This window comes from Meleagris gallopavo, chromosome 1 (genome assembly GCF_905368555.1).
Source record: "Meleagris gallopavo chromosome 1, MGAL_WU_HG_1.1, whole genome shotgun sequence".
NCBI lineage: Eukaryota > Metazoa > Chordata > Aves > Galliformes > Phasianidae > Meleagris > Meleagris gallopavo.
Genome location: NC_139404.1, coordinates 6192342 through 6205205, shown reverse-complemented (window position 1 = coordinate 6205205; position 12864 = coordinate 6192342). Strand labels below are relative to the sequence as shown.

The following is a 12864-nucleotide window of genomic DNA, read 5'->3' as shown; positions in this document are numbered from 1 at the left end:
CAGGGACACCTGCAGTTAGATCAGGTGCTCAGAGCCCCGTCCAAGGATGAAGCATCCGCCACCATCTCCCTGGGCAACCTGTGCCAGTGTCTCACCACCCTTGATGTAGAAAACTTCTTCCTTATATCCAATCTAAGGCTCGATCTCTCCTTTAGTTTGAGGCCATTTCCATTGTCCTATCAGAACAGATGCTGCTAAAAGTCTGTCCCCTTCTTACAGCTCCCCCTTCTAGATAGTGAAAGGTCCCCAGAGCCTTCTCCAGGCTGAACAGCCCCAGCTCTCTCAGCTTGTCCTAGCAGGAGAGATGTTCCATCCCTTGGGTCATTTTTGTGGCCCTTCTCTGGATGTGCTCCAGTAGGTCTATGTCCTTCCTACACTGACGACTCCACATCTGGATGCAGTACTCCAGGTGAGGTCTCACCAGTGCAGAGTAGAGGAGCAGGATCACTTTCCTTGACCTGCTGGCTGCGCTTCTTTTTATTCAGTCTGTTCTGATTTAGAAGGTTTAATGTTAAAGTAATTACATTGTCTTACTTAAAATGTGAGTTTCATTGTGTTTAAAAAACGAAATCCCAAAGGTTTCTGTATACCATTGTGATAACGATCTGAAGTTGACAGTTCTTGTTTTACTCCCTATAGCATATTGCTGCTGGAAATGATTACTTGTAAGAACCTATAGAAAAATGATTTTGTGCCAAGATAAGCCTTGAGTAATATGATTTTTCTTTGTTTTCAGTCCAGAGGAGCTTCCTGTCCATGACGCAGCAATAGAAAAAGTAAGTTCAATGTCTTCCAGGCTTTTTTTTAAACTTTTAAAGATTTATGACTTCTTAATATACATTATTGTGAAATCAAGAGATGAAACGTTTTAGTGATTTGTGTTCCCAAAGACACAGTTCCAAGTCCCAGAAGGAATGTGGTTGTTGAGGCCGTGTTAATGAACACAGATCCCTTGGGGTCCCATGCAGTAGTGTGATTAATTACTCATTGCAGTGAGGTATAGGCTTTCTTCACCCATCTCTTGACCCTGTAAAGCAAATAGAGCTGTTTAACAGAACACACCCAGGTCTGCCCCGAAAAGGACCCAGCTGGCAGGCATCTGTCTGGGGTGAGATGACCTGTTTGTATCACAAGCTGTCACCAGCTGCACTGGGTGGATGCAGTGTCCAGGTGAGGTGGCACCTGGTGCTGAGGCATCTGCTGCCTTCCCTTGACAAGTGGAGCATGCTTTTCTCCTGTGGTAAATGGTGACAGATAACCTGGCTGTCACTCGCTGCGGTATAATGAGCTCCATTGTAATGCTGAGTTGACAAGCCAGGTGTGTTCTACAACTGTAAGACATGCCAGCAGCTAGTGCAGGCCCTCATTCAAAAAGCCTCCTGCTATTGGAGGATGCTGGAGGACAAGTTTAGGAACTGATGTTTTAATAATGTGGAAAGCTTTTGCTGAAACTACTGGAACTGCGTTTCTGCTTGTATTGGCCAAGATGAGCTCCTTTCAATACCTTTGGCCTTTTCAGTTGGGCCCTTTTTGTCTCCAAGACTATCTTTTCCATACTGATCTTCTGTATTGTCAGCAAACTCTTGAAATATTTAAAATTGTAAGCTTAAAGTTATCTCTTTTGGCTGCACAAATGAGTAGAGTGCATGGAAGAGAGATGGAATGACTCACCTTAAGAAGACTCAACTCTGGATATTAAGAGCAGTGTTTCTAAATACGATTTTCTTCTCCACAGAAACTAAGGAGTCGGTACAGGGCTAGCAAGAAGTCTTTCTCATAAAAGAAGTGAACTTCTGAGTTTCTGTTTTGTGTCAGTTCATATATATTTCTGCATTTGTAGCTTGAAGTAGTTGTGTTTGCTTGCCATGTTCTATTACATTTAATAACACAACAAGCCTATATATAATTTCATTTCCATCCGGTGGACACAGCAGGGAAGCCAGCCTGTGAGCATAAACACTGGACAGCTTGCAGTTATTATGGTGTATGTTTTTGGAGCTCTGTTTCACTGTGACTTAGTAAACTTTGAATTATTGCATGAAAATGGTGTCTCAGTTCATTGTGCCATACTTTATTCATGCTGTCTCAGACAAAATCTCAGCGTAGAAACTGTATTTACTGAATCAGTGTTAAATCGCAAATCTAGTTTACTTTTATAATCCTACAGCAATGCTCCTGTGTTAGACTTCTGGTTATACTCCTGATGATATCCTGACCTCTGCTGGTTTGAGGTTTATCTGTCTTTCTATCAGTGGTTGATCGAGTCTTCGCTGTTTTCAGGATACCATTCACAGAACAGTGAAAGTGTCACATTAATGTAGGCTAACACTAGAAGCTTTCTGGGCAATATCTTTTCAAGTCACTTATTTGGCAAAATTATATATGCTTTCTTTTTGACTTAACTGTGAATTTAAAAACAAAAGTTCGTAAGTTGCACTTGGAAGTTTGCAGCTTATGTAAAGCCTTGTATATCCTTGTGAACTTTGAATCTTTTTTCATACACATTCTAGTGTAAAGCTCAAGCAAGGTTTGCACAGGTGTCTTTTTTTTTTTGTCATATTTTTGTGTGCAGTACTTCTAGAATGGGCATTCTTTCTATGACTGCAGAGTGCTTTCAATGGTTTGTTTACCTTGCTGGACATTTGATAACTTAAATGCTTCATGCTGTTGTCCTTACAATATGAACTTCATATGAATCACCCAGTACATCTGAGATAAAACTAAAGGAGAAAAGATGATCCAGAATAAAAAAGCGGACAGGAAACGGACCTCAGGATATTTGGAGTCTGTGTCAGACTGTTTTTTTCTGACGCTTCTGCTGAGGCATTGCTCTGAGCCTCAGCTATAGCACACTTGCTGTCTGTGAAGGTAGAGCACTGCACACAAGGTGGATACCTGCCAACGGAGCTTCACGCTTCTTCTTTTCAGTATTGTATTATTTACTGACACCAGAGTGAGAGACCTTCTCTTTTTCAGTTAGGGATTCTGTTACTCCCAATGACAAAAATGCTTCAAAGTATAAAAAAATAGTTGTAAGACTGATAAGTGGATTATTATTTTTTTTTTCTTTTGTGACAACTGCATGGAACAGCAGCAGCATCCCTCTTCTCTGCAATGAGCTGCTTCTGATCTGTCCTTGTTTCCAGTGTTGCACCTGTTAGACATGAAAGTGAACATAACTTTGACTAAAAAAAAAAAAAAGAGCAAAAAATTTTCAACAACTGAACACAGAAATAATTGCTGTTTCGACTACAATAGGTTCACATGAGAACTGGGATAAATTGACACAGAAGACATAAAAGCTTGAACAAACATACAATTGAAGTGAGCTTCTGGCTCAGAAGACCAGATATCTTGAAAGTAGATCAAACATACAAACAAAAAGACTTTAGAGCAGATGGGGTTTCATTTTTCTTAGCAATTATCTGAAAAACCTGTTGAGGGCAGAGACCTTTTCTAACTTAATAGCAGTGTTATTCCAGCAGAATAAACTACTCCTGGAGAACATCTGCTTCTGAGATGTTGAAAAGATTTGTTTCTTAAGGGGGTTCTGTGTAAGGAGGGGAATCAGAACCAATAATGTGAAACCTATGAAATTTGGGAAGCAGTCATTTATCTACTCTTTCCTTCTAACCTAACTCTTAAGAAAATGTTTATTTTTTGTTTGTTCTTTTGTTGTTGTTGTTTTTTTTAATAAATATACATACATATATACACACATAAATTTAAAAAGTAGTTTAGGAATTACCAAATACAGCGTGGAACCTGAACAAGTACGTGAGCACTTGATTGACTGCAACATGAAGAGTTGGATAAGTAAGGTTAAGATAGGAGTAGCACTTGCTTCCAGATAGCTTATGCTTCTGTCTGATGGATTGAATTCGAAATAACTTTTTAAGAAACAGCAACAACAACCAAACCAAACCCCTTTTTTCCTGTATACCTTATGGACTGAATTGAGCTGCACTTCTGAATTTGAAGTGGGAAGTAGAGGGATTGGCCTTTATGAAAAATCTGAATATTTGCTTGTGTTCATGTTTGAAGAGAAAGCACTGGACACAGATAAGCTTTTTGCTCCAGCTTTTTCAGTGTTGATCCTCAGCTGCAAAGCATTATGAAAACAAAAACACAAAGCCCAAACACCCCTCCTCCCTCTTTCTAGGATAATCAGAGATACAAAACCTACTTTACAACCTGTAAAACGTGGCTGTAAAAGTGCCACTTTGTGAATCTTGTTATCATCAGAGCTAAGGAAGGAGCAGTTTTTTGACTGTGAAAAGCTGAAATGCCAGGAATTTAGGGACACAAATGAATAACTGCAAGTGCTTGCTTGATTCCCATATTCAAGAAGTTGATGGCAAGTGTAGCTATCTTTAAGATTATGGCATTGTCCTGTGTTTCTTAAGCCATATGGAACATAGAAGTGTGAAAATAACATTTATTGTGTTATTCTACTTCAACTGCTTATTTTGAAAAGACAGTATTTTTTTGATTTCTTATTTTATCCCCTTGTTGCTGAAATATTTTTGTCAGTAACTTCTCCAACAGCGAATTATAGCAAAACTTTATCACTTTTCAGGTCCAGAAATAGTCCCATTTTTGCTGCCATACTTGTTCTTGCATGTCCTTTATTTAAAGCTTATGAATTGTTATTGAGGTCAATGTATTCTGGTTTGCTGCATCACCTGAAGTATGCTAGTTTGTTTCTGTCAGGGTATGTACTGCATTTTTAATTTGTGCCTTTATGAAGGGATGGTTTGTATGGCTGCTGGAAAGCAGTAGCTAATTGTGTCTTGGGTAAGTCTGGTTAAGGACAGCCAGCACTGCAGAATCGGCGTTTGCAGCAGAAATTATTTGCCTGAAAAATCACTCAGTATGAAAACAAATCAAAATGATTTTTGTATTTGCAAAAAAAATGTATAGAGAAGAAACTTCTATAAATGTCACACTTAATTTTTTTTCTTTATGTTTTTAGAAATACGTTAAATTAATAATTTAAAATGTGTTCATTTTGAGAAGATTAACATACTGTAATTTATTTTCAGCAAAAACACCTTGAAATTGAAAGGACCACAAAATGGCTTAAGATGCTGAAAAGCTGGGAAAAATACAAGAATACCGAAAAGGTAAAGTTAAGCATCCTTTTTTGTTAGTTATCACTTTTGAATGAATGTGTAACCTTAAATTAGGTTGTCTTATTTTTGACCAGAAAAAATACACCTCGAAAGAAAACGGATTTTTTCTTCCAAAAAGCCATAATACATTAAACAAACAAATGCAAAACATTCAACAAAACAAAACAATTCCCGTCCCAAAAAAGCAAAAAAACCCAACAAACAATAGTAAGCAAATGCAAGGAGTTTTCACTGGAACAGGTTGCCCAAGGAGGTTGTGGTGCCCCATCCCTGCAGGCATTCAAGGCCAGGCTGGATGTGGCTCTGGGCAGCCTGGTCTGGTGGTTGGTGACCCTGCACACAGCAAGGGGTTGAAACTAGATGGTCATTGTGGTCCTTTTCAACCCAGGCCATTCTGTGATTCCATGATTCTATGAAGGACAGTACTCTTTATTCATAATAATAATTGTGTGTTGCGTTGCGTTGCGTGCTGTGAGTTTGGATCAGCAAATTGTGTTCATGTGACTGCGGAATAATTTTAGGAGCGGATGAAGTGTTCGACCTGCTTACCTTCAGTTGCATGTAGCTGGTGTCGCAGAAAATTGTGTTTGGTTACTTTTTGAGAGTGAGAAGGAGGGAAGAAGGGAAAATCTTTGTAAGCTTGAAAATTGGGAGCATATTGAAATGGGAGTGGTTGAGTTCTGCAGGAATCATCAATTCCCTTTCAGAGATTGCGATTTTTAACTTTGGGGTGATTTTGTAATTCATTTATTTGCTGGATATTGTTGTAATTAATATTTAAATTTAAAGTTATTCTTTTGAGGTACTTACTAAGATCTGAGGGTTTTTTTTATTACTAATCTTCTATGGTTTCTGTTTTTTTTAGTGTTTTTGCAACCCAAGTTTGCTGATGAACAGCCTAGGATGGCTTTCAGTCTCTGTTCTGCAGAAACTGCCTTGAATAACTCTCCAAGGAAACTGATTAGTCATAACGTGGGGCATATAGTGTGATGTTTAAATTATCATGCTTGCCAGCAAAGATATCTTTAGAATATCACAAAATGCATGGTTTCTTTGCTAAAAGAAGAGTTTCATTGAGTAAGTTTTCAAGGAAAAAGTACAGGAAGCTGTTCTATGCCTTGGGATGTCTTTTTTTTTTTCCTTCTTTTTTTTTTTTTACCCCCCATATATAATATGTAACTCCCTTCATAGTCTTTAAGAGAAGCCATTTTTTGATGGTATGAATGGGATCTGCTTTTGCTTTGAGATCAATATGGAAGAGCCGTTCAGGGATAAATCCCTGAAATATGCCTGCAGCTTCATAACCAGGCCCAACAGTGCTACATCATTTCTTGATTTAAAGAAATAAATAGACAAAAGGAGTAAAATGATTTTCTATGTGAAGTTACAGGTGATTTTTAAAATAAACAAATTACCTGTTAAAGCTCTTGGCACTGCTTTGGAGATTTTTAGTGACAGAATTAACTTGGGCAATGAGTAATGGTCTGGGGGTAACAGAAGTCGAGCAATGTTAAGCAGGCCATTAAGCACCAAGTGTTTTTACACACTTTGAAAGGTAAGTGGGATTTGTGCATAGTTTCTTTGCTGTAAATATAGTCTTGATCATCTTAGATCTGTTAAAACATACATCTTGTTGAGGAGATTCTGTCAATGCATTCTGGTGATGCTGGTCTGCCTGTCTTTTGCTGAGGACAGAGGACAACTGTTGCACATCCCAGGTCACTGCTTGGATGAATGTCCTACAGAGTTAGCTTGCTCCTTTACCCTGTTGTTTCACTAATTTGTTCTTTGCAAAATGGAAAAAACTGGAGAGATTGAGACGAGGATATTTGTTAGAATGATATGCAGAGAAATAGGAGATAGTACAGTTGAAACAGGAAGGAATTTACTTGTCCCCTACTCACGATGTCTGCAATTCTGCCTTTGTTTTCGAGGCTGCTAAGTGCCTTTCTTTGCTTTTCTTTATCATATCAAAAGCAGTTACAGCTGTCTTTCAGGGTATCACTTTTTAAATCTACAGTGAATGCATAAGAAGGTAACTTTTTTCCAAAGCTTTTCTTATTCTTTCTGTTCAAAGCAGGGCTGGCTTTGTTTCTTTATTGAGATGACTGACTGATCTAGAGATACATTCACAAATTGAAGGGATGCTCAAAAAAAGCTGTAGAATAGCAACCTAGTTTGCAGTGAGTATGTCAAATACCACCCTTCAGGGAACACAACAGCTCTGTGTTGTCTAAGCAGCAGTGGTCTTCCTCTTCAGCTGCCAGTGACATCAGTCCGTTGTCCATTGATTTAACTGAATGATCCTCTTCACCAGGCATGTGGAAGGTAAAGCGGATCAGCTGAGCAGAAAGAGCTTCAGTTTGTGTAACTAGTTATAGACTGAACTATAAATAGTGGCAGGAATAATTCAGTATGTTCATAAAGGGTATAAACTTTGCTTCAGGCTAGGAATTTTCACTGGTCGTTGGACCCTGATGGAGCACAAGGTTTTTGTTATTTACTTGCATTAGAACATGAACAGTATAGAATCAAACCCCTCCTCCCAGCTAGCATGCAGTGGAAAATCAGACATTATTTGCTGCTCCTGTTTATGGAAAGTGATTTTCTTATGATTGTATAAAATTTGCAAATGAAGACAGTTTTTACTTTAATATGTTGGAAGAATACACCAATTTCCAACCCTATTTTTTGAAGAGCAGAAGCAGTAAGTTGTAAGTTGCAAGAACAGTTCCTGACTCTTGCTTTGTCTTCACTTGATTGGATAAAGTGCACTAGAGGAGCAAATTACTGAAAAAAAAAAAACAACAAACCAAACAGCCTGTCTTTAAAGGATTCACTTCACCTGGCATTCCCATGGTTTCTGTGCAGTCAGACTGCTCCTGAAATCACAGCTGTTTGGAAACAGCACTGAACGAAACGTTGCTGCAGTGACAAAAACAACAGTAATAATTTTGTAGAGTTACAGATTATAATTGTAATGCTGGCTTGGTTTTGGAAAATGACTTACTTGAGAGATGGAGAGACAGAGAAAATACTGGTCTCAAGGATGGAGTGGGTATTACAAAGTATTGGACTTCAGAAAGCCCTTTTGTAATGAGCCTATGATAGTTTGGGCTTAAAGCAACCTGTTCATACCATAAATATACTATAAACGAATCTGTGCTATTGATTACATTATCCAAAGCTGTCATACACCTAACTGCAAAGTACAGTTTTCTTTTAATTCTCTTTTGCAGAGCTGCCTGGAGGCTGCTCCCTTAATTCTTTCCTTCTTAACTTTGCAAGGAGAATTAATGAGAAGATATTCACACACTGACGTGTTTGTATGTGTGTGTGAGATGCTTCAATTTACATCTTCCCTTAATCTTTATTGCAGAAGAAGATCTCAAGAGAAGTGGGAACTCTGGGGACTTCATCTTGCTTTCCCATTAGAATTTCTGTGCTTTAAAGTTTCACAACAAAAAAGTAGGGAGAGGGCAGCCTGTGACCACGAGGAACTGGAGAAAGGCTGAACCAGAAAATGTCAGTCTCTTCCATCTTTGAGCAATGAATTATAGGTAATGAAAGAAGACGTAATGGAAGTAAGCACGCTCATCTTCATAACTGTGTAACCTCCTTGCTTCCTATGTGATTATTTAGGTATCTTTTCAGTGGAGTGATCATAATTCTTACAGACAGCAGTCTCTGAAATGCAGTCCTGTCCTTGTGTCTTTGTTTTGACAAATATCAATCACACAAAGCTTTCATCTCCCTATCAGTCATTTCTTATGCAGGAAGTGTCAGAGAGTAGCAGAGTTTGTCTTTCATTGTGGTGTTTCCCTAGTTTATGCTTTTATTTTCTATTTGTATTCTACTGCTTAATAGCCCAGGGTACTATCAACCACCATGGATATTGAATCTTTCCTGCTTAGTATGATCATAACTTTCATGAAAGATTAAATAAAACTGTTACATTCCCATTTGAGTATTTCCACTAAAGTATTTCTGTCTCTTGCTGTCTACCTTCATCTAGCTGTGACTGAAGTCACTTAAATTGAGAGAAAAAGGAAGAATTGAAACAATCAGGGTAGCTGGCAATTTCCAGCTGTTCTGGCATTCACACAGAATATAATAATCAAGTCTCCACTTAGTTTGGAGTCTGAACACAGAGCCTTAATGAAGAACCCTCTTCGCATTCCTCAGATTTTTTTTGAATGAGATTTAGCAGCTCTTGAATTTGCACTTTTTCTTCCTTTTATGCAATCCACGGAAGTTGAAGAACCTCTAAAGGCATCAGCCTTTATAAATATATTTTCTTTTCACTATAAATATACTTTCTTGTGGGCTTTCAGATTTTAATTTTGATGCTTCTCATCTCTAATTCTTTTTGAGGTGGCTGAGTCCCTCTGTGTCATGTGCAGCTTTTCCTAGCATGACTGAAGAGGTTTTATTTTCAGAAAAGCCAGTTTTCTATCTGGCAGAAGTTAGACCGCCAGGTCCTGCTCTTAAACCTGTACTGTGTGGTGATGGCCTTGTTTCTTGGCCAAGTACCAACTGGATTATCAGTTTTAAAGTCTGGGATATAGGAATAAGGGGGCAGTTGTACACTTTCTGTTTTTGTTTTTGTTTTTTTTTTTTTTTTTTTTTGCATAGGGGCCATATTGAACATTGGATAATAACATCTTCGTTATTTGAGATGATGGCTAAGATTTATTTGGGTTATTCCAAGTCTAGTAGTCGTTGTTTTTTTTTTAATAATTCCTCTTTTCCTTATAAACTTTTTAAAATTCGTTCTGTATATTCTCTAGTTTCACAGAGAGAAAGTGCAATATGCAGCTCCAGTTTCTTTTTGCACGAGAAGCTCCTTTGGAATCAGAGTGATGGATCTTCACCATGCGTGCATGTGTGTCCTGCTACCAGAATCAGCAACATCAGTGATAGTTCTAAGAGTTTATAATGGATGTCTTTAGCTGAATATTAGCTAATATGTGACAAAGAATTTAAACCTACATTTTTAAGTTGTGTTCACATAGTTCCATCTACTGAGGATATCTGTGTTTTCCTCAGTGTCCTCTAATGATGGAAGCATTCCAGGCTGCACAGCAGCACTCTCTGAACGACTCTTGTTTTCACTGAATGCTTATCTGAATTACAAGATAATGTTTGTGTTTTCTTTTGAGCTTCTTTCTTAAGAAAGCCTTATTTTTAATGAATTTGTTGAGGACTGTTTACTTTTTATTCTACTTCTAGGGAGATGAAATAAAGTGTCTTGCTGAATTTTCTACTACTTATTTTAATTATTAATTTAGAGAGAGACTTGATTAGGGTTCTGCAAGCATATATACTTAGCCTGCAGTTCTCAATGTAAGATAAACTTGCATGGAAATAAAAGACAGCAGAGGGCAGTAGTACGGTACTTATGGTACAGATGTTCAGCTGGCTAATAATCAGTTTGTTCACTTGTATGTTCTTTAACTGTTTGATGACTGAATGATGATGAGTGAGATGCAGTGCAGCCATGTGGTTTGCTGTTATATAAAAAACTTATCTGTGCTTCTTTGCAGGTTGTTTGTGTAATGGAGCCTGTGCCAGGAAAGAGTCTCACCTCTCATATCTCACCTATGAAAAAGTCTCATATCTCATTTCTTATCTGACAGACAGTGAAAGTCCTTAGCATTGTGCTGCCATTTAGTCTGTAGGCAGGCTCTTCTCATGTTCTGGAACAACTGGGAGCTTGAACAGTGGACTTGACTGGGTACAGATGTGAAATGGTTTGCAAAAAACTCTGAACGTTCTTTAGATTTGTTCTGCCAGTGTGATAATTCTGATTCCAGCACTTGAAAATGTTTCCTTATTTTCTGATTCTTCTCAAAACCACAGTGGGCTTACCAAGCTGCTGGAGTCTTAGTGCTTTCCACTCTTTTCAAAGTTAGTAAAAACAACTCAGTTTTCAGTCTTCTCTTTTAAAAGCCCTTCCACCATTCTTTATCTCAGTTTTATCTTGCTGCTTTGAGAACTCTTTTAGTGTCTGGTTGATTCAGCCTGAGAAATGCAGAAGATGGGAAAACTGGAAAGTCATCTGCAAAACTGATCAATTTTCTCTTTCAGCTTTCCTTCATGAAGTAATGCCCATAGCTTGGGTTGTCTGGATTTGTTTTAACTATTTCAGGAAGAAACTAATGTCACAAAGGCCTGTTTCTGGCCTTTAATGTCTACTCAGCCTTTTCCCAAAATATTCTTTTTAGAACAAAACTCTTCTTGAGGATTTCTTTTTCAGCCTATTCTGTTCGCTAAGCAACCTGGCAACTGTTGGAGACATTTGATAATGAGTCACAAAATGATAGTGGTCTGGCAGAAAGCCTTGTTATCAAGATACACTATTGTAGTGTGGGCCTGAGGAATACAGCTAAATGTCACTGGGGGCTTGTAACTCTCCCTTCAGGTTAGCAGATAAGGTTGGCAAATTTAGCTCATTCTGGTTTCCAATAGACAGGCTAATCTTTTTGCAGAATGACACCACTGCAATTGGTGCTGCTTGGCTTCCAGAAGACTGAATTATCCTTTCTCTCAAGCATTTACCCTTGTGTTTAGGTTGACGTACACTGGAATCCTCAGTGTGAGCTGGAGTCTGGATGTACATCAGTAGAAGAGTGCTTTGTAGCACTTTGGCTTATTCTTCATCCTTGCAGGAAAAAGCTGGACTGATGTTTGTTATGCTCCTGCTAGACATGCTGCTACTTAACAATTTTAATAGCATTAAAGCACCACAGTTTCCATACCATCTCTGATGTTTTCTGTGTGGATGGCCTCCAGGATCTATCTTGTACTATCTTGTACAATTGAATAAGGAACAGAAAAAAAAGAGTTGTAACCCTACCAGGTTGTGTTTGCCTTAAATGACCATCAAGAAACTTGTGTAAGAGCGAGGCATTCTTAAGTCCAGACATGGATTTTATCTGGCCTTAGAGATACCTTTGTTTTTTGAATTCTCTGATTTTCCTTTGCTCAGCCATGTTTTCAGGAAGATAACCTTTTCTTTGTGTGTGGCTAAAAAAAGAGTGAGTAAGGTTTCATTGTCTGAGGCTTTGCTTACCTTGGGTCTCTGCTGGCTACATAAAGCCAAGATTGAAGACAACAAGCCTGTTCTTCTCTGTTTAGAAATCTTTGTGCTCCTAAATGCTGCAGCAGAAGGAAATGCAAATTGGAATAGAAGCTAGGAAGACAGTTGTCAGTGCTCCTGATTTTTCAAATAAACCCAGTGAAAATCAAACCGCTGAATCAAAATGGAAGAACAGTGACATGTCAGAGGCAGGACTGACATGAGATAGATAGTTTATATAACTACTCTAGCTTTGCACGGGTACTGATTTGTCCCCTTCTGACCCATTTCTAATACAAGCTCTGTGTGTCAGTATAGACTGTGACAGGAACAAGGAATTTCATGTTCAGTTTCACAGCCAAGAATTCTGTGTGGTGTAGTAAAGTCATTCTGTAGTCTTAGAAACTATAGCTGGAATATCTTCTGTGTGTTGTTTTTGTGCAAATATTTTTTCCTAAATGCATATTAAAACATTTGCTTATTAATTTAGAAATATGGTCTGAAGTCTTTAGTTTGTGGCATTTCCTGTGTTTGCAGTGAGCTCGTGCTTGTGATACACATACATACATTGCAGTTTTACAAGAATGCAAAAATCAGCAATGCATTTTTGTACTGCTAGTTTTTAGAGCTCTGCAGTACTGCTGATAC

At 38.2% G+C, this 12864-nt stretch overlaps 1 protein-coding gene across 6 annotated transcripts in view; it reads left to right on the top strand.

Annotated features, from left to right (window-relative positions):
- The window catches only part of USP6NL (USP6 N-terminal like), a 113475-nt gene that overhangs the window by 75326 nt on the left and 25285 nt on the right, over positions 1-12864 (top strand). For all 6 annotated transcript variants that reach the window (XM_085215741.1, XM_003201861.5, XM_019619149.3 and 3 more), the window contains 2 exons: positions 737-776; positions 5046-5126. In XM_085215741.1, coding sequence (XP_085071867.1) covers positions 737-776; positions 5046-5126 — 121 coding nt within the window. The remainder of the gene's footprint in view (positions 1-736; positions 777-5045; positions 5127-12864) is intronic.